Source organism: Apteryx rowi, unplaced genomic scaffold (genome assembly GCF_003343035.1).
Source record: "Apteryx rowi isolate R43461 unplaced genomic scaffold, aptRow1 scaffold_311, whole genome shotgun sequence".
Classification (NCBI taxonomy): domain Eukaryota; kingdom Metazoa; phylum Chordata; class Aves; order Apterygiformes; family Apterygidae; genus Apteryx; species Apteryx rowi.
The window spans coordinates 961,580-979,588 of record NW_020449542.1 but is presented as its reverse complement, the minus strand read 5'-3'; the positions used below and the strand labels follow the sequence as shown (position 1 = coordinate 979,588).

General features: G+C 35.6%; 1 protein-coding gene across 3 annotated transcripts in view; it reads right to left on the bottom strand.

Moving 5' to 3' along the window:
• Window positions 1–3,080: 3,080 nt before the first annotated feature.
• Window positions 3,081–18,009, bottom strand: part of RDX (radixin) — a 30,265-nt gene continuing 15,336 nt past the window's right edge. For 2 of the 3 annotated variants that reach the window (XM_026070516.1, XM_026070517.1), the window contains exons 4-13: window positions 17,185–17,459; window positions 15,990–16,073; window positions 15,348–15,494; window positions 13,749–13,845; window positions 12,936–13,099; window positions 12,155–12,285; window positions 8,625–8,785; window positions 7,582–7,674; window positions 6,471–6,713; window positions 3,081–5,460 (exon numbers count right to left, since the gene is read on the bottom strand). In XM_026070516.1, the coding sequence (XP_025926301.1) occupies window positions 5,296–5,460; window positions 6,471–6,713; window positions 7,582–7,674; window positions 8,625–8,785; window positions 12,155–12,285; window positions 12,936–13,099; window positions 13,749–13,845; window positions 15,348–15,494; window positions 15,990–16,073; window positions 17,185–17,459 (1,560 nt within the window). In that variant the 3' untranslated portion in view covers window positions 3,081–5,295. The remainder of the gene's footprint in view (window positions 5,461–6,470; window positions 6,714–7,581; window positions 7,675–8,624; window positions 8,786–12,154; window positions 12,286–12,935; window positions 13,100–13,748; window positions 13,846–15,347; window positions 15,495–15,989; window positions 16,074–17,184; window positions 17,460–18,009) is intronic. The other variant, XM_026070518.1, reaches the window with a different exon arrangement.

Below are 18,009 nucleotides of genomic sequence, written 5' to 3'. Positions count from 1 at the left end.
GGCAGAAATGCCCTAAGGCAAAATCACCAGACTTCAGGTGTATTTTGCTGAAATTCAACAAGCTATAGGATAGAGGTCAGTCTAGGTGCTCATGACCTTAAGCTCCAAGATTTCCTGGTGTTAGGCAGCAAGCTTTCTAAAAGCCTTCATCTAAAAATTCAGATTATAGCAAGTTCTCTGGTGTTAATAGGATAGCAGAAAAAAAAAAAAAAAAAAAGCAGCAATGTAGTTGTCCTACCTCTGAACTTGATCTCTTTTCATCTGATCCATTCATCCAGGGCAGAAGGGACACTAACTCTTTTGCACACATGCTTTAGGAATATTCACACCAACCAGGCCTCTTTTGATGTAAATTTCCATTTCCCCTCATTTCTTCTGTGGCCTACAATCTACTGCTGTGAACAGAAACACTCTGACATATTATTTACAAAAGCTAATATAAACATCTAAAGGAATGCCAACAACTCAAAATGTTCCATTTCCCTTTGCTAACTTTGTCTTTCCTTACACTGTGAGCTATGTGGGCATAAATCTATCCCTTCCTGAATATCTAGAAAATTGCTGGCACTGCCACAAACGATACAGACTCTTATTCTTATATTAAATGTAATGGTTTGAGGACTAGAGTTTGGGGGGTGGGGTGTGAGTCATCTTCATCCACATTAAATGAAACATCGACATTTGATACTTCAGCAATCTCTGCTCAGGGAAGGGAGAAAAAGCAAAACAAGTCAAAGGCAGTTTCTCTAACTTCACTCCAAAGGAGCAATTTATCAACTCAGAATCTGCAAATAGCAGAACGAACACAAGTGATAGACTCCATCAATCCAAACAAAAATCAGGCAGCCGGTCCACACCGACAGATGAGGAAAAGTATTTCTGGGCTCAGCTCTATGAAATAAAAGCCCAGCTCCCTCTAATGAATCAGCTGCTGAATTTGTTAAACATATAATTTCTGGCTGTTGCATGAATTCACAGATAAGAGGTCCTCAACTTAAGTAAGTGAACAAATGGGCTGAATAAGGATTCTAGCTTAACACATAATAATTCTTTTCTAATATTCCCCTATCGTTACTCTTCATGATTATGCTGTCCCTTCCGTCCCCTAGCCCCTTGCTGCTGACTGCTTCCCCAAACGGGGAAAGGGACCGGCTGTGTAAACCTCGCATGCTTGCAAGCTAGGGAAAGAAAAGGGAAGACGCTTGGCAAGTGCGGGACCAGGGCAGGGGCACACAGTGCCCAGCAGGTGCCAACGGCCGCCAGCTAGAGACATCTCTGCCATCCCTGCGGCTGACCAGCTATCATGGACATTTTGTCCGGGAGGCAGGTACTCTCCATCTCTAAGCAGCAGAAACAGAATATGCTCTGAAGGGTCAGAAATTATCCTAGTTTATATGCTGATCCAGTGACAATTATTACATTTTTCAGGAAAATCTTATCACCAAGTCAGATACATTAAGCAATGGATATGGGACAATTTCTAATAACAAATGAGCTTTGCATTAGGCCCTTTTGTAAGAAAGGTTTCGATTTTATGTTGATATTTTTCTGCAGAACTTGCTCTTTATGAAGACTAGCATCAACTACCTCATTTCACTCAGTTTATCATCTTTGGTAAAAATCCTCTACTCTTGAAACTAATCCAGTGTCTAGGGGAGAACAAGACTTTTTAGGATGACCATGGAAAAATGCTTGCATGAAAGTTTTTTCAAAAGTAAGAAGTTTTAATTTATTTTAATCTCTATATTGCCTTTATTAAAGAGAAAGAAAATATATTTGAGGTACTTTCTCTGCAGAAGTTTAAAATATTTCATTTAGAAAAGACTTCGTTTTTCCTCAGAAATGCCTAAGCAAGTAACTTGAACAGCCCTAGAGAACATATTCTAAGAAAAAGGGAAAAGCACAATAATGCTTTCCAAACTGGTTGGGTTTAAATAGGCAGATATTTAGGCCACAGTCCGACAAGAGTTTTGTTCCGTTTTGGATAAGCTAAGCAAGAGTATGTAAGAAACATGTACTTAAATAAGATAGAACCAACAGAAAATACAGGTTTTTATGTGCAGAGAGAACTGCTTTCAAAAAACTGAATCTCTTCCTTCACACAAAGGCAGTCTAAGTGATTGTATTAGTCTGTCCTACAAAGTATGGCACTATTTTCTATCCTTTTCTCTCCACCTCAACAGCATATATATTAAAAAAAAGCACCCTTCAAAGCACTTACCTCCCCTTTCAAGCACAATATTCTGAAATCACATACATATGCAGAACCTCTCTAATAAATGAGACACTGGAATCTAACACTTCAGCAGGAGGGGCTCTGAGAAGAGGGAAGAATAAAACTAAAAACATGCACACTAAGGATATCAAGTACATGTGTTTTAATTCATCTTAGGCAATTCTGCCACATGGAGTAACAAAAAGAAAGATTATGTGCTTGCCCTTGAGTGCAAGGCCAAACAAATAAAGAGATAGAATGGCATGTCAACTGAGAGGAGACCTAATTTATGTGAAAACTGCTTAGCACATTAATTTGTATACCTATTTATATGGGACTGTTCCTGTCTTCTTCGAGTGCACTAGATAGGTTTAAAAAAAAAAAAAAGCTTGCTATTATATAAAATATGTATTTGAGAGCACTGTTCACTATAATGTGTAGTATCAAAAAGTTAAACAAATGCCAAGATTTCTTAATGTTTAAGACAAGCCAATGACCTATTGAACTAAATTTCACTTATCCTAAGGCTATGCAATGTGTAGGCAGTGATTGAAAGTTCCTTCATTACCCTTACAGCTCTTACATGGCCAAATTACCCTCTGTTCTCAACAGAGCCAATTTGCTCTGATGATTCATATCCTGTTTTGAATCGACAATCACCAGTGCTTCTTCCCAACTGTATGTGGTTATTTCTTTGGCAGAGTACTATTCTCTAGGGATATAATTTTTTTTTTTTTTGACCACAGTGTGAAACAAAGACTGATGATCAAGATTTGTTCACAGCTCTGGAAAAAGGCTATTACAATGCATTTAGCAGATCTGTCAGAAAAAAAGTGCATTAAATAACAACAACGGACCTCAGAAATTAACTGTATCTCTTTATTGTTAACCAATGAATGTTATCCAAAATAGTAGATGTAATTGTAGCTTAATTGTACAACACAAAAAATGATGCTAAAGGAAAAAGCATGTGGAAAATTACTTCACCAAGTAATCATTAAATGTATTCTTAGTATTTCTGCACCAGTAATTGTTCCCAACTGCTGGTGACAGCAGCTATTACCACTTTGTTCATTGTGAAAATCCATATTACAAATGGTTGTTCCTGGTTGTTTAGAAAAAAAAAAAATCACACAGCTTTATAAATGGATCTAATCCATTTAGCCCTACTCTATATACTGTAGATTTATGAACAGCAAACTTTACTGGTACTTTTCCCCAACACTGAAACTGATGTATCAATGTTAGTGCACACTTTCCAGGGAAAAATGTAAGGACTCATTGGAAGCACAGTATTTCACCTGCTATGGCAAGCTGTTCAAATACTTCAGAAATTTGCTCATGCTTCGGTGTATGAAGCCTGTGAAACAGTGTTCTCACAATGCACTGCAAGTAGAAACACCAACTTCCACCAAGCAGCATTTTGAAGTGTGTGCACACCATTTGCACATCAGTCTTCAAGGTTAACCAGATATGTATAGCCCCACAAACCAAAAATATATTAATGTATCTTTATTTTATTTTCATGATGTGACCCCACATAGCCAACCTCTAACTCTGCAAAAAAAAAACCCACCCTTAGTTGGACTGTTCATAAGAAATTTAAACCTGTTGTGCATGAAAAAATGCTTAATAAAATGGCAAATTTTAATAGATAAGTGTAAATTTATGAGTGCATAATATCAAACAGAAGAGAGCTGAACCATCCTCAGAGAAAGCAGGGCTCTTCCCTTATAGATATTTACCAGGGTACTATAAAAGAAGGAATAATTGCAGTCCACATTAACTGCAAAGTTATTTCCCAAAACTCAATTTCTAAGCTGAGTCCTCAAAAAAAAAAAAAAAAAATTGCAAGTCTCCTTTTCAAGACGGGAAGTACTTAACAACAGTGATCTGACATCAGATACAACAATTACAATACTAGCTTCACTGTGAACTGAAGCTACAAATGCTTTTTCCTCCAATTATGTGAACTTTCATTTGGAAACCCCAAAACAAGCTAACACACACACATTCCACACCCCTCGCAGAAGATAGTATACCAGTGACAGGTTACAGCTTTAACAAACACAAGATGCTTTTACAATTTAAACTCAACAAAAAGGCAGTTAAACAGTATCTAGCACTATAAACCCATCTTGAAGTAAAACAAAACCTTAGGAGTAAGGACTCCTAGCTTCCTGTGGTATCACTGTACAGTGATAATCAATTTAAATAGTTTTTTCATGGTGTTTGAAGGACCAGTCATCATGTATTTAGAAGTGAGGTAGGATACTGTCCCCTCCCTGGGACTGATGTTTTCATATGCTCCCTTGCCAGAAAGGTCCAGGTTTCCCTACTGCAAATAAAATAATTACAAGCAAACAGCATACAGAGCTTTGTGGGTTTTTTTCTTTGCTGCATTAGAACATTTTGTGCATCTAAAATAATCATCTATGAAAAGCAATATTTATTCAAGCCTATCAGCAGACATGCTGCCCACAGGTAGCGTTCCATTTAAACAACATCTCCTGGAACTACCACCTGCAATCCAGACCTTTGTGAACAGGTAGGCAAAGAAAACCATCAATGATGACAGGACATGAAACACCAAAGAATTTCACTTATGAGGAAAAAACAAAAACAAAAAACACTAAAAGTCAGTAATATCAAACTCCTAATGGTGTGGTTACATTGAAAAATGTAAATCCAAACTTCATCATACCACAATAGTACCTATTCATTTTAGGTTCAGCTCCATTACTCTTTCTATTTCTTAAAGTTTAAATAATACGTACACTTGTCAGTCATTATATACTTCACATCAGTTTTCAAAGAAAAAAAATGAAACAATGAAAATGAAAACATAATAGGGAAAAAAATTGACATCATTCTCCACACCCTCCCTCCAAAAAAGCCAGGGATGACAGACTGCCTTATTGTTGAATGGCTTCCCCAAATTTTTCTTTAAACCATCGCAGTCAAACTGGTATTAAGTGCTTTGGCAAAGTGGGGTGCAATCCATCAAATCTGCAAAGGCCTGCTTTTTTCTCTGTTGGTGGTTCAGCTTTACGAGGAACATATATGCAAAATAACAGCTCTCACATTGCTTCAAACTCATCAATACGTTGTTTTGTATTGCCTTGTCGGATTTGTCGAAGAGTCTTGTACTTATCACGGCCTGCTTTAACATTCTCAGCATGAAGAACATCATTTTGTGTTTTCTTGGTTTCATCTCTGGCTTGAGCCAACTCAGAACTTAAAGCCTGTTGAATAAAATATTTGTATTTAAGTGTTTTGACTACTCTTTTTGTGATTTTGGAATTTCTGATAATATATGTTCTGCAATATGGATAGGGATTTCTTGAATGCCACCCTATGAAATGCTTTTTGTGCTGTTCAGCAACTCAAAAGACCTGGCTGTACTGAAGTTGTGAAGTTGTGAGGCCTATCACAAGGATCGCAGAGGGGAGGGAGGAGACTGTAGAATTCTTTCCTTCTAGCAGTGCAGGTATCAAGCTACCAAGAAAGGCCCCATACCCTAATATCCAAGACCAGAAGGATAAAGCAGGAGAATGACCGTATTTCAATTTCTACTTGACTAAAAAGACATCACACTTATCTCTCTGCTTCTGTTCAGTGACTGGCAAAGCAGAAGAAATGAATATGTTACACACACACACTTACTACCAAGATATTGCTGCCAGAAAAGTACATGACATTCCATTTCTTTCATTTCTTTCCCAAATACACATTGTGTAACACAGTAAAAGGCTACCACTAACATTAGATTATCACGCTTTGAGTGGCAAGGCTCTTGGTAGACATAATCTGTTTCATGGAAGTAAGATTCATCCTAAATGGGTATCTTTCTATTTTTGCATTTACAAAGTTTGCAAATAACTACAAATAAACCCAAATACTATTAAACAATCATCTGTTTATGCCATACAATACATTTCAGTATTCAAAAAGGAAAGCATTGTGTTTTAACATTCAGTATCCTGGACATTACATAATTACTAGAAATGTTTACTGGCCAATGTGACAACATACTAACATTTTTTTAATCTATAAAGTATAACCTAACATCCAGTGTTTTTATTTTGCTTCTAGAACACCATGAATAATATCAGTTGGTAAATTAGTAACACATCTAGTAAGTGATAAGAAAGTTGTTTCCTTGGCATACTATAATTTCACTGAGATTTTTGACAAATAAAGAATGAAAATCTAAAGCCTTAATTATGTTGATAAAACTGTAAGTCTTCATTACCTGGAGCTGTTTCTTAACACGTTCATTTTTCTGTGTTTCTGTTACCCGTTCTTCCTCACTCCTGTGATTCATGACACCATCAGAAGACAGTTCTGCACTGGCTTCAGCATTGTTCTCATCATGTTCGTCATGTTCATTCTCTGTTGGAGGAATAACTGGTGGGGGAGGAGGTGGAGGAGGAGCAGACATTACAGATTTCAATTCTTCTTTGGTCTTTTCCAAGTCCTCCTGGGCTGCAAAAGCCTAAATATAATAAACAATACTCAGATACTCAGCATTTTAAAATTGATGTACAAATAATGAGAGAATTTGAAACAAATATTTGAGATGTTTTAGACACAAGGAAACTATCCTCTCTATAAACGAACCAGGATTAGCTTAGAGGCTGAGAACTGTTGAACAGAAATACAGGGTAAAAGGCCTATGAATGTAAGAACAGCTGTACCAGCTGTCCATCCAGTCCCCCTATTTTCAGCAGTAGCCAAGAATAACAACAGAACAGAGCAATCAATGATTGTTCTCCAACTTTTCTATCCTCCAGAGATTTGAGGCTCAGGGACTACCTGAACCAAAGGTGAGGTCTTTGAATTTAATATCCAACCAGGACTTTTTATATGCATTTGTTCAATCATTTTTTGAACCTATGGAAAGAATTAGTATTAACATCCCATAGCTAACTATATTTTCTGTGAATAAATGTCATTTTGCTTTAAGCGACCACATTTAGTTTCATTTGATGTGCCTTAGTTCCTGTTTATCTCTTCACCACCACTCATGATTTCATGCATCTTTATTATATGGCTCCTGAGGTGTTTATTTTCCAGCATGAAGCTCCCATCTATTTCATCACTGTACATACAGAAGCCATTTTAGATCTTTGACCATACCTTTGTGATGAGAATTTTTTCCTTTATGTCAATCTACAATTTAGAAACAAATTAAGTAGAAATATAGCTTGGCATTAGAAGACTAGGGGACTAAAACATCTAAGAAAGGCTTCTCTGAAGCCTAAGGGAGTAAGATTCAAACTCATGGAATTCCAGTGGGATTTCTGCACTCATCTCCCTTAGCTTCTTTGAAGTTTGGACTTCGCACAACATGAGGTCATTACTTTGTGCTGCCATTCTGAGGCTTCCTCTTCTTTCTTTTTCTTGGCCTCCTCTAGAAGTGCAATCTTGGCAGTGAATTCAGCAAGTTCTGCTGCCTGAAACAGAAAATGAAGTAGAAATTTTAATTTGATACCATTTTGGCTCTGCAATGGAAGAGAGGAGAGCCTTTTGCTGTGATCTGACTTGGAAAGACTCAGTTATCATCCATCATTTCTGCTTATTAAAAATAGAAATTTAAAATAGGATAGAGGGACAGAATCAGTACTCTGCCTGATAGGAATAAGTCAAGAGAAAAATCTGTCTTCTGCACTTCCAAAGCTTGCGGCAGGGGGGGAGCTGCAGATACAAATCAACATTTGGGTCTGTTTCAATTTAATACAGCTTTAATAACTCCACCAATATGTTGATGATTCTGGACCATAATCTCAGTACCATAAGACTAAATCTCACCTTCAGCATTGTCTGTCATGCTGAGGTTGCAGAAGACCAAAAGCTGTTCTGTAGTCAAGAAATTCTTTCCTAGACAGTTATGGTGCCCTTCTCAGTACGTTTAAGTCTTGAATTAGAATTGGTTTAGCACAGAATGCAAGAAAGCACTGTATATGTAGGAGATGGAAAAATCACAGTAATAGTCACCAACTCCCTCCCACCCCAAAACACACCTTCAAGCTTCAGAATGGAATTGCTGCAACAGAGAACAGGCTTCCCAGTGGACTGCAGAAGGAAGCATTTCTCATTCTCAACTGGATAAACTTGACACTATTAGAAAAAGAACTTAACAGGTGTGGTCAGCCTGAAATGTCTCCTCCATCATGTTTCCTACACATCTCAAAAGGTGTTTTTTGTTTGTTTTTTGCATGTAGTGGCAAATGTAATGTTTTCTAATAAAGCGCCACAACAATCTGTAACATATGATAGTTCACATACTTGTACCTGTGTTTTAACACACTTGTTCATCTGACAAAATAGATGTAACCAAACCCCAAAGCTATAATTTTCAGCCATATTTTTCAATTTGTTTCAAAACAAGGTTAAGGCTTCTTACTAGTTGCTCCTGGTTCTTCATTTGATCAGCTGCCTGCTTGGCTAGAGCAGCTTTAGCTTCTTCAGCTGCTCGACGTTCCTTTTCCAGGCGCTCTGCTTCCTCCTTTGCACGCTTCCGTTCTTGATCCAGTTCTAGAGCTCTTCTAGTCTGTTCTTCTAGCTCTGCCCAAAGGAAAATTTGCAGATAAGATATCACTACCTACCTCCTACTCACACATAACACAGAAATTACAGCTATAACATGCTCGAAATAATGTGACCTGGAAAACTGACCAAGATTCACTAGGCTGGCTCAAGTTAGCCTGACTTAAGCCAAGAAGAGCTGTCGAGCCTGTGGTCTGAAGCTACACCCCTCCTCTGTGGTTTTTGGTTTTTTTCCCCCCTCCTCCTCCTCTCTAAGACATATTTTGGATATTCTTCACCTCACCTGGCAGTTGACTGATGGCCTAGCATTTCAGAAAACGATCACCTCACCAAAAAAAGTACACAAATATACATATATAAACATGCATACACACCCTCTCTTAACGTATATAAAATCTCTTTAGAAGTCAGTCATACTCTCTTATGGTAAAGAAGCCAAAAACTCTTATACTGTATTGAAGTGCCTGACAAAGATTCCTTAATCACAACTGACTTCAGTTTTGCCTCTAGCAAAATGACCTAAAACCCACTGAAAGGTTCAGAAACTTTCTCCAGAGAACAGAGCCAACTTCTAAAGGGTACAAACAGGACAACTTGAAATCAAGGGAGGGATAAGAGTTGTCTAGCTGCCTGGTTAGCAAAATATTGCAATCCACAGGACAAGTCAGATACGAGTGAAATAGGAAGAAACAATCCACCAGTAAGGTAAGATTTGAATAGGCAAAATATTTCTCTGATGTGCAAAAAGAAAGCAACTATGACAAAGTCTTTCTGTAGCTCCTTCCTGGTTCTAACGAGAAATGTTCTTGTACATTTTTTGCCTAGGCATTAACAAAAATATTTTTTCATTTTTCATTTTACAGGAAGGAAAACAAAGTGAATCGTTTTAAAATGTCCATAAAACTTGTTGGACACCTTATTCAAATGGGTAAGATAGACTGTTAAACTATTAGCAATGTCTCTTGTAATTGCACAGACAAGGGAATTGGTAAATACAAGAATTTATTTCTGTTCACAAAATAAGTGGCTGCCAGTTAGCAAAACATACAAAGACACACCTGTGGAAGCAAAGAGTAAAAGCGTAAGTGAGAAGCAGAGTGCCCTTTGGATCAGATTTGCCATTATTCTCTGACTTAACATGTAAGTGAACAGCACAGGACTTGTATAAAATACAATGAATAAATTTATTTTTAAGTGTTAGACTCCAAGTAAAGATTCTCTTGTTTAGTAGGATTATTTTTGGTAATCCAAATTTGGAGGACAAAAGCAGGGACAGATCATTACAGGCATGTGGATTTACTTGTAGAAACGCAGTACTTATAAAATTAAGTAAAATGAATAAATATTTAAAAACACTATTCAAACACGAAAAAAACTTCATAGGAAGATGGAGAACACTTATGTCAGCTACAAAGCACAGACACCATATATATAAACGCTGTTTTATATGTGAACAATAGAAGGCTACAACATGGGAACATGTTGTTTCATATATTGTGTCAGAAATTAGACTATATTGTTTATAAGAGCCACTGGAAGATGAAAAATCTGTTGGGAGTTGAGCATTTGTTTTCTTTCCATTTTGCTAATTTTTGATGGTTTTATATTTTTCTTTCCTTTAGAACAGATTTCTTAGAGTATATGTAGTATGTCAACTTATAAGAAACAGTTATAAACAAGACTTTTATCACAAAGTAATTCATGCTTTAGAAAAAGATACTTCATTATGAAATACAGATGCACTCAGAATAAGTTACCAGCTGTGTCACCACACAAAACTTAAGAACACTAAAATATAATTCCTGTCAATTTCTCCAACATTTAATTTCTATGACATAGTTAACATTCATCCTGTTCCCTAATCTTTAGAAATGCATCAACAGGAACACTATCACCAAATTAGAGTAGCTTTGGAGACACTGCTTATTTTTAAATTCCCTGACATCTCTGTATATTCAGGTGCTTATACTTCCACTAAAAGGTTTGAACTGACTTTCTTCCTAGTGAGTGTTCTGCCTTAGATTGCTTTTTTGTTCATTTATTTAAAATAGCTTACTTGTTTGGGCCAGAATTTAAAACAGGAAACTTGTTCACCCGATTTTTTAAAAAACCCAAAACACAACAACCCACAGAAGAAAAATGCTTTAATCTTTTCTCAGAGAAGCTTTAGCATACCCATGATTTTAAGCAAGGGCTGGAATTTGCAGAGAAGTTTGTGTCAAGAAAGTGTCTTTTCCACTGTCTGACAAAATATTGCCCAAGTTCAGTCAAATTACAACCATATACACATCTTTCAAAGGCTTGTGCGAGATCTGCTAGTGATTCACTGTTGCTTCCAGAAAACGCACCTGTGTTTTGCCTGTCCTAGCCCAGAGCTGGGGAAGCAGAGCCTTCCCTAACAGCCGATCTGACCTGTGCAGCTGCCTTAGGCAAGGAGATGCAGGAATGTGATAGTCAGGGGAACTGCTCACAGTGCTCTTGACAGCTACTTCTATGGCATCAAGTGAAACAGCACCAGGAGAAGCTCCTGAGCACTGGAGCTCCCTGTCCACACCATTAAACCTCTAGAATCACGCCAGCACTGCTTTGGCCCAGGCCAAATAACTCTCCCTTACCGAATTCCAAGGTTTGGGAGTCAGCTGTCTGGCTGCGTTCAACCTGTTATGGGTGGTAAGATTTTAAAAGTATGAAGGTAGAGCTAGAAATCTGTCCCAGGTTTATGCAATTTATTTAGCACAAATATAGTCAAGGATTCTCTATATCACGCCTGAAGCCAAGAATTATGAACAAAACAGAGGAACTGAACTTTCAAGAATGTGAACCAATACTCAAGCGAAGAAAAAAAACACAACAATAAAAAACACATGGACAGGAGGGACTGGGTACAGCAGTGGAGGCTCAACAGGGTGGTCCAACACAAAAATAGAACTGTGTTTTGGGAATAGACAGGAGCCCGTGGCCAAATTTGACAAGCAAGCAAAATGAAGGGAAAGAGTCTGGGACAAGGAACTTGCAACAGAAAAGCTAAATTCAATAAAATCCTAGAGGAAATACTTTGAATCTTCTTCTCCAACTCCAGGTTTTCAGCACTTCAAGCATTTCATAATATTGAGTTAAATAGCATACTCATTAATTTCCATTTTATTAAAGAAAATTAAAGCTCTTGCCATATTAGAATTTGTTAAAATATATATACCATCTATTATCTCTCAATTAAACACTACTTTAATTAAGTCATAAATATGTCATTTTTTTTGTTATTTTTAAATAAAAAAAAATCCCTCTTCCTCCTCCCCCAAAAACATGAGAAAATTGTGGATCTGAACCAGCCAAGTGAACAAACCATTGTCACCACATATAACACCACCAGAAATAGCAAGAACTCACCTTTCTGAGCTTTCATTGTTTGTTCTTCAATTTGTCTTAAGCGTTCCATTAATTCTTCCTTTTCACGCTCTATTCTTTCCTTTTCCTTTTCTGCTATCTCCCTTTTTTTCTTCTCATTTTCTAATTGTGCCCTAAAAATAAAAGTTTTTAGGCCTCAAATGGATTAAATTTTGCTCTCTCAGGATTCTGACAGTCCATTTCTCAGTTTAACTTGGTTAGTAAAGAAGCTAAATGTTTCAATTCAGTTTACAATGCAAATTAAAGAACCAAATTTCTGGATTTCAAAATATTGTACAAAAAAATTTATGACTGGGATTGTAACAGACAAGCAGCCTTGGTTATAGTTCAACCAAGTCAAATCCACAATTATAGTTGCATTTCAGAAAAGGTTTACATTTTATCTAGGCTAGAAAAAGCACCTGTATTTTTTAATATACAAAAGATAAATTATGTTATTCTTCACTGAATTTGTTTTAAAGGTTCTCGGGTAGATTGCACAAGTTCTTAGGAATCAGGTAACAGAGAATTAAGACTATTTAACAAAAGCACCTTAATGAGAAACAACTGTACAGGTATCATTAGTATTGCTGAAAGCTCAAAACAGATACGGCTTTCTATTAAGACAGTTTAGTCACGCCAGTCTACAAACCTGCTTACAGATTACAGAAAGAAAAGGAGACTTCTCTTTTCTAGAATGCTAGAATGTTTAACATACTATGATTTTGTTTTCTCAAAGGGTAGAAGAATTTTTTTTTCTGTTTCATGAAAGTTTGTTATTTACCTTTCCAATTGTTTCTGATGTTTCTCCTCTCTAGCCTGGGCCTTCATCTGTTGCACTTCAATTGTATCAGGTTTTCTCCTCCTCATGTACAATTCATGATTTCCCATACACAGTGCCAAAATTCGCTTATTAATTCTCAGACGGGGTGCATAAAAAACAAAATCCTAGCAAAAATAATTGCAGCATATCCATTAATCTAAAAAATGCAGTTGTGATAACACTCAAAGCATTACTGCATGCTTGCATTTGTTAAATTTATTCTTACAAATATTTTAACCTTCTTTCTCTGACCAATCCAATACCACAAATCCATAAATGCAGTTATTGGAAAGAACTTGCAGAACAAATTCAAAATCACATCTGGATTCCTCTGTGTAGAGGTTAGCTATTCTGCACAAGTTTACTTAAACTTCCAAAAAAGCGAGACTATATTCCACTCTATTTCAATACATAAGCTAATTCAGTGTTTTGCCCCAGAAAGTCTCATGAAAAATGCTGTAGTACAAACAAAAGAGAACAAAAGTGGAAAAAGATCTAACATATTATACCACAGCTTTTCAACTCATCACAAAATATTAGTTGACTGTTTAAAATAATAAAAAAGGAAAAAAAAAAACCTTAACAGAATATCAACCAGAATGAGAAGTTGAACATACCATACTTGAAAATAAATATTTCTTTTTGAATACTGGCTATTCTACCAATATGAAAAATTAGTGGCACAAAATATTTACTTGTGCCATAGTGCAAGAGCAGGTCCCTTCATGTTTAAAACTTTTCATACAGAGGCATACTATCCTACAGACTACTTACAGGGGCCTTTTTGTCAATTGGCTTTATGACAAATTTTTTGTCATTAAAAGAGATGTTTCTTATTTCACTCCAAGGAAAACCAATCTTGGGTGTCAACCTTCAAAGAGAAAAAGTTCTCATTAGAAGAAGCACAAATATGTGTATTTTAAGTCCAATAATCATAAGTCTACCAATTTTGCACCATTTTCACCATCGCACTTTAAAATTACATTTACTAAACATGACAACAGTTCAAGTATATTTTAGTAGGCAACTTTTATGCATTAATACAGGCTCAGCAAATGAATAAATTACATATGACAATGGCACTACAATAGAAGGCATTAAGAGATTTCAATCTGTGACTTACCTACTCATTAAGTATATACTAAACATCACGATCATGTACTGATTCTTTATAAGCAACTGATAATTGTAACTTTAGTGAAAAGGATGGCTATTTCAATGAGTATATAATTTGAAAAAAGTCTGTCATTTGAAAAACTGAAATTAAATTAACCTTCAGTAATGCTGTATTATGGTTTAACTTAACAGTAAAATACATATTCCTGCATTCCTAAAGTTTAAGTTAAATTTCATTCCCATTGCATTTTAAGCTGAATAAATTAAGATCAGAAACAATTAAAGTTATGCACCAACTGCATAATTGTAAGTATTTTTTTTTCCATAGGCCTAGCAAGTTTTTCTATTTACATTATCTTAAGTATGAGCATTAGAAAAATATTTTAAGTATTTGATTGCTAACTATCAGGAATGAAGGAATACCAAAAAGACGTAGTTCTTTAGGTCTGATTCTCTGAATATTTCCTCCATCTTTTAAGAGTTATATTGCCATCTAATGGCAATTAAAGCTTACAGAATTTTGTTAGGGAGTATAAACATAAGTAGAGAGCATGAAATTTCAGTTCAGTTAATAACAGCTATCTGGTGTTTGACTTGTGTTTAACTTCATCACTGTGAAAGTACTGTTAACATCAAATACTAATAACAGAGGTGTCTGGAAAGAAACAAAACAGCAAGTCTGTTCTTCTGTTTTTATGATTCTTCAAACTTTGCACATTTCAGCTCTATCACTTCTCAAGTAGGACAGATTCTTTGATCTCTTTACCAGGACACAAGAACCATCAATTTTCTTTGATGTCTAAAAGGTTTAGTTTTTGGTTACCAAAGTTTTTCATGCTCTAACAGCTATAATTCTAATTGCTGCTCTTAAAATATGTTTCTCATTAAATATGTTGCCCAGCTTCTCAATGTCCTTTTCATCCTGACTAAAGAGGAGGTCTTAAGGGAGTGAAAAGTACAAAAAGAAATCACACAAGAAATGGTTTAACTATCAAACATCCATATTTAGCAATGCAAATTTAAATTCATACAGAACTGCTCTTCCATTCCCCTACTTTGCATCCCTATTTAACCTTTAAAATTCAAATATTCTAGTATTTAACTTCTATCACTTTTTCCTGTCTTTTATGTAGATTAGAAGGTCTTTGAGAACTTGTTTTGCTAGATGTTATAGAAACATGCAATAAGGTGGGTTTTGTACAAATCTTGGATAGGGTCTCCTAGGACAGAATTCCAACAGAAATATTAGCCACTTACTTATCATCATGCTCATAAATATTCAGACCCAAAGCATCAACTCCTAGCCACAATTCAGTTCCTTTTTTATTCTTTATTTCAAAATAGTTGACTCCATACATCTCCAAATCTTGTGCAATCTTAAGGTATTCCATCATAGAATCTTCCCTGATGAAAGAAAATAACATAATTAAGTCAAATCAAAAGTAAATTGTATGAGTAAGGGAATCACAGAATAACTAATTGACACATCATCTAGTTAGGAATGTAACCTCTTCGTTGAAATTCATTTGTACATTGATTCAGATACTTATATAGCTCATTATGTTAATAACCAAATTCAGTTCAAACATTACATTTTGTCTTTTCACCCTGGGACCTAAGGAAATATTAAATATATTTTAGAGGTAGGTAGGCAAATACAAAAAAAGGCAGATGACAAGCTTGCCTAAAAATGACACAGGTAACCAATAACTGAACTGGAAACTCATCAACCCTCACCTCTTGTTTCACAGAAGATTGGTAACTCTCTACCCTGGCCTGAATAAAAAAAGAAAGCATTTTCCAAACAAAAATAACCCCTCCTCACGAAATTCCTACTAAACCCAAAAGTTCCAAACCCCCAAAAATGTAAAGATCATGAAATGTTTTCTACACAATTACCTTAACATCCCCCTGTGTTCTTCATGCCAGTTCTGTATTCTTTCTTCCCACTGTTCTTTTGTCAGTTTGTGCTGTTCTAACACACTGTTAACAGAAGAAGCTACTATTAAATGAAAGTGACAAAAAATTTAATCTGAAGTTATAAAAATAAGTTTGGTATGCAGCATAACTTGCTTTAGTGGGAGAGGTTTAAACACGACTTCTTATAAACTGCTCACCTTTTTAACCCAGACACAGTAAAAACTGAATTTCAACAAATACATTTTGGAACAGTGTGAAACCTTCTTTTTTCATGGTATTTTATACACTTAGTATAGTAAAAGCCATGCCATGCCATATCTCAACTCTCAGTAAAGTCAAAAAATGTAATGTTTGAAAATGCCTAAAAATGGAGACCTATAAAGTCCTCACACAAAAATCTTGTAAATTAATCTCTGTCTCTACAGATACATTCAAGTTTTCATTTTGCTGTAATTTGGAAGAATATGTAACACATTAAGACAAGTTAGCAGACTATGCTTCCCCCCCCCCCATTTTTTTTTTAATAAACCAGTAATTAAGCAGCTTAAGAAAACTGGTTTGGGCTTACTTATACTGGCCTGCAATGATGGACATATGTTTTGACCTATTTAGAACTGTCAATGTATTACAGCAGTTAGAGGAGTCAGATGCATAAGATAACTTTATTATGCTTTTTTCCATGTATTTTCCATTTCAAGCATTCCTAGAGAAAGCATTTTAGAGAGCAATTAAACAAAGATAAGACCGTGAGAGGAAATTATACTGAAGAAATCATCTCAGATGCCTTTCCTTTCTTTCCCTTTACTCAGGAAAAGAAGGATTTTCCATTCAGCCTAGTATTTTTCTGCTATATATTTTATTTGCAACACTTTTCATAATGAATTTCAGGAAGTTATTATCATTTACCCAAAGTGTAGGAAAATATCAAGAACTGAAGAAAAAGAATGGGTATTAAGGAAACTTACTGGCTTAGAAGATTTTGATTTTAATTCAACAGAGGGAAAACTGCAGAAATATCAGATCATTTTATGTATTTTGTAATGCAAAACATGCATTCCTTTGAGAAAACGACCATTAAATGCACATTAGCACTTAATACTTCAATTATAAGAAGTGCGCTGCAATCAAGTTTATATATAGCAGATGATGCAAAAGCACGCGTAGTCTCACTCACCGTTGAGGGAGAAGTCTGTCATTGGCTAGGTAACCTAGTTTATGTATCTCTTTATTGTAATCTCCATACTTGGACTGAACAGCATAAGAAGCCAGAAGAACTGCAGTTTCTGGTGGACAATATATTTCATCATTTAGTATAGCTTCCTTCACTTGCAGGAAGAAAAGTCTCTGAGTTATTTCCTGAATTAATTCCTCTGATACATCCTCTGGAAAAAACTTGGCCCTGAACTTAAACTGCAAAGGATTTTCTTTCCTTACATCTTGCTGTGTTACCTGAGGGAGAGCAATATAGAAATAAAAATTAAAAGGAGCACTAAATAGTATATTAAATACAGTTAGTTTAATAGTAATAATCTCTTCAGCCACTGCACTGAAATCCAATGCTCCCTGACAAGTCCCCTTTGAAACTGACTCATGATTCACATGGCACTGAATCAAGTACACCAATTTAGATAAATCAGATGATTTTGCTGTACTACTTAAATACAAATTCACGCAAGACTACAAAAAACTTAAATGGGTCTTTATCACAGTAAAATCTGAAAAAAAAGTTGTGAAACAAAAAACAAAGCTATACTCGAGGATGAATTACAGGAAGTAAAAAAATAAGGTATTTAAAAAGGTTTCTTTAGCAAGAACTATTTCTTTAACACAGCTGGAAAGCTGGATTCTTTTTAAAGTCTTTGAACTATTGCACTAAATACACGTGATTTTTTCCTGTGTAAAAAGTTAACTTAGTTCTAGTAAACACAATATTTTTCTATAATGGATAAGCATTATCATCATAATTTCCTGTGTAAATTTTCTGAGATTAACGCGGTCA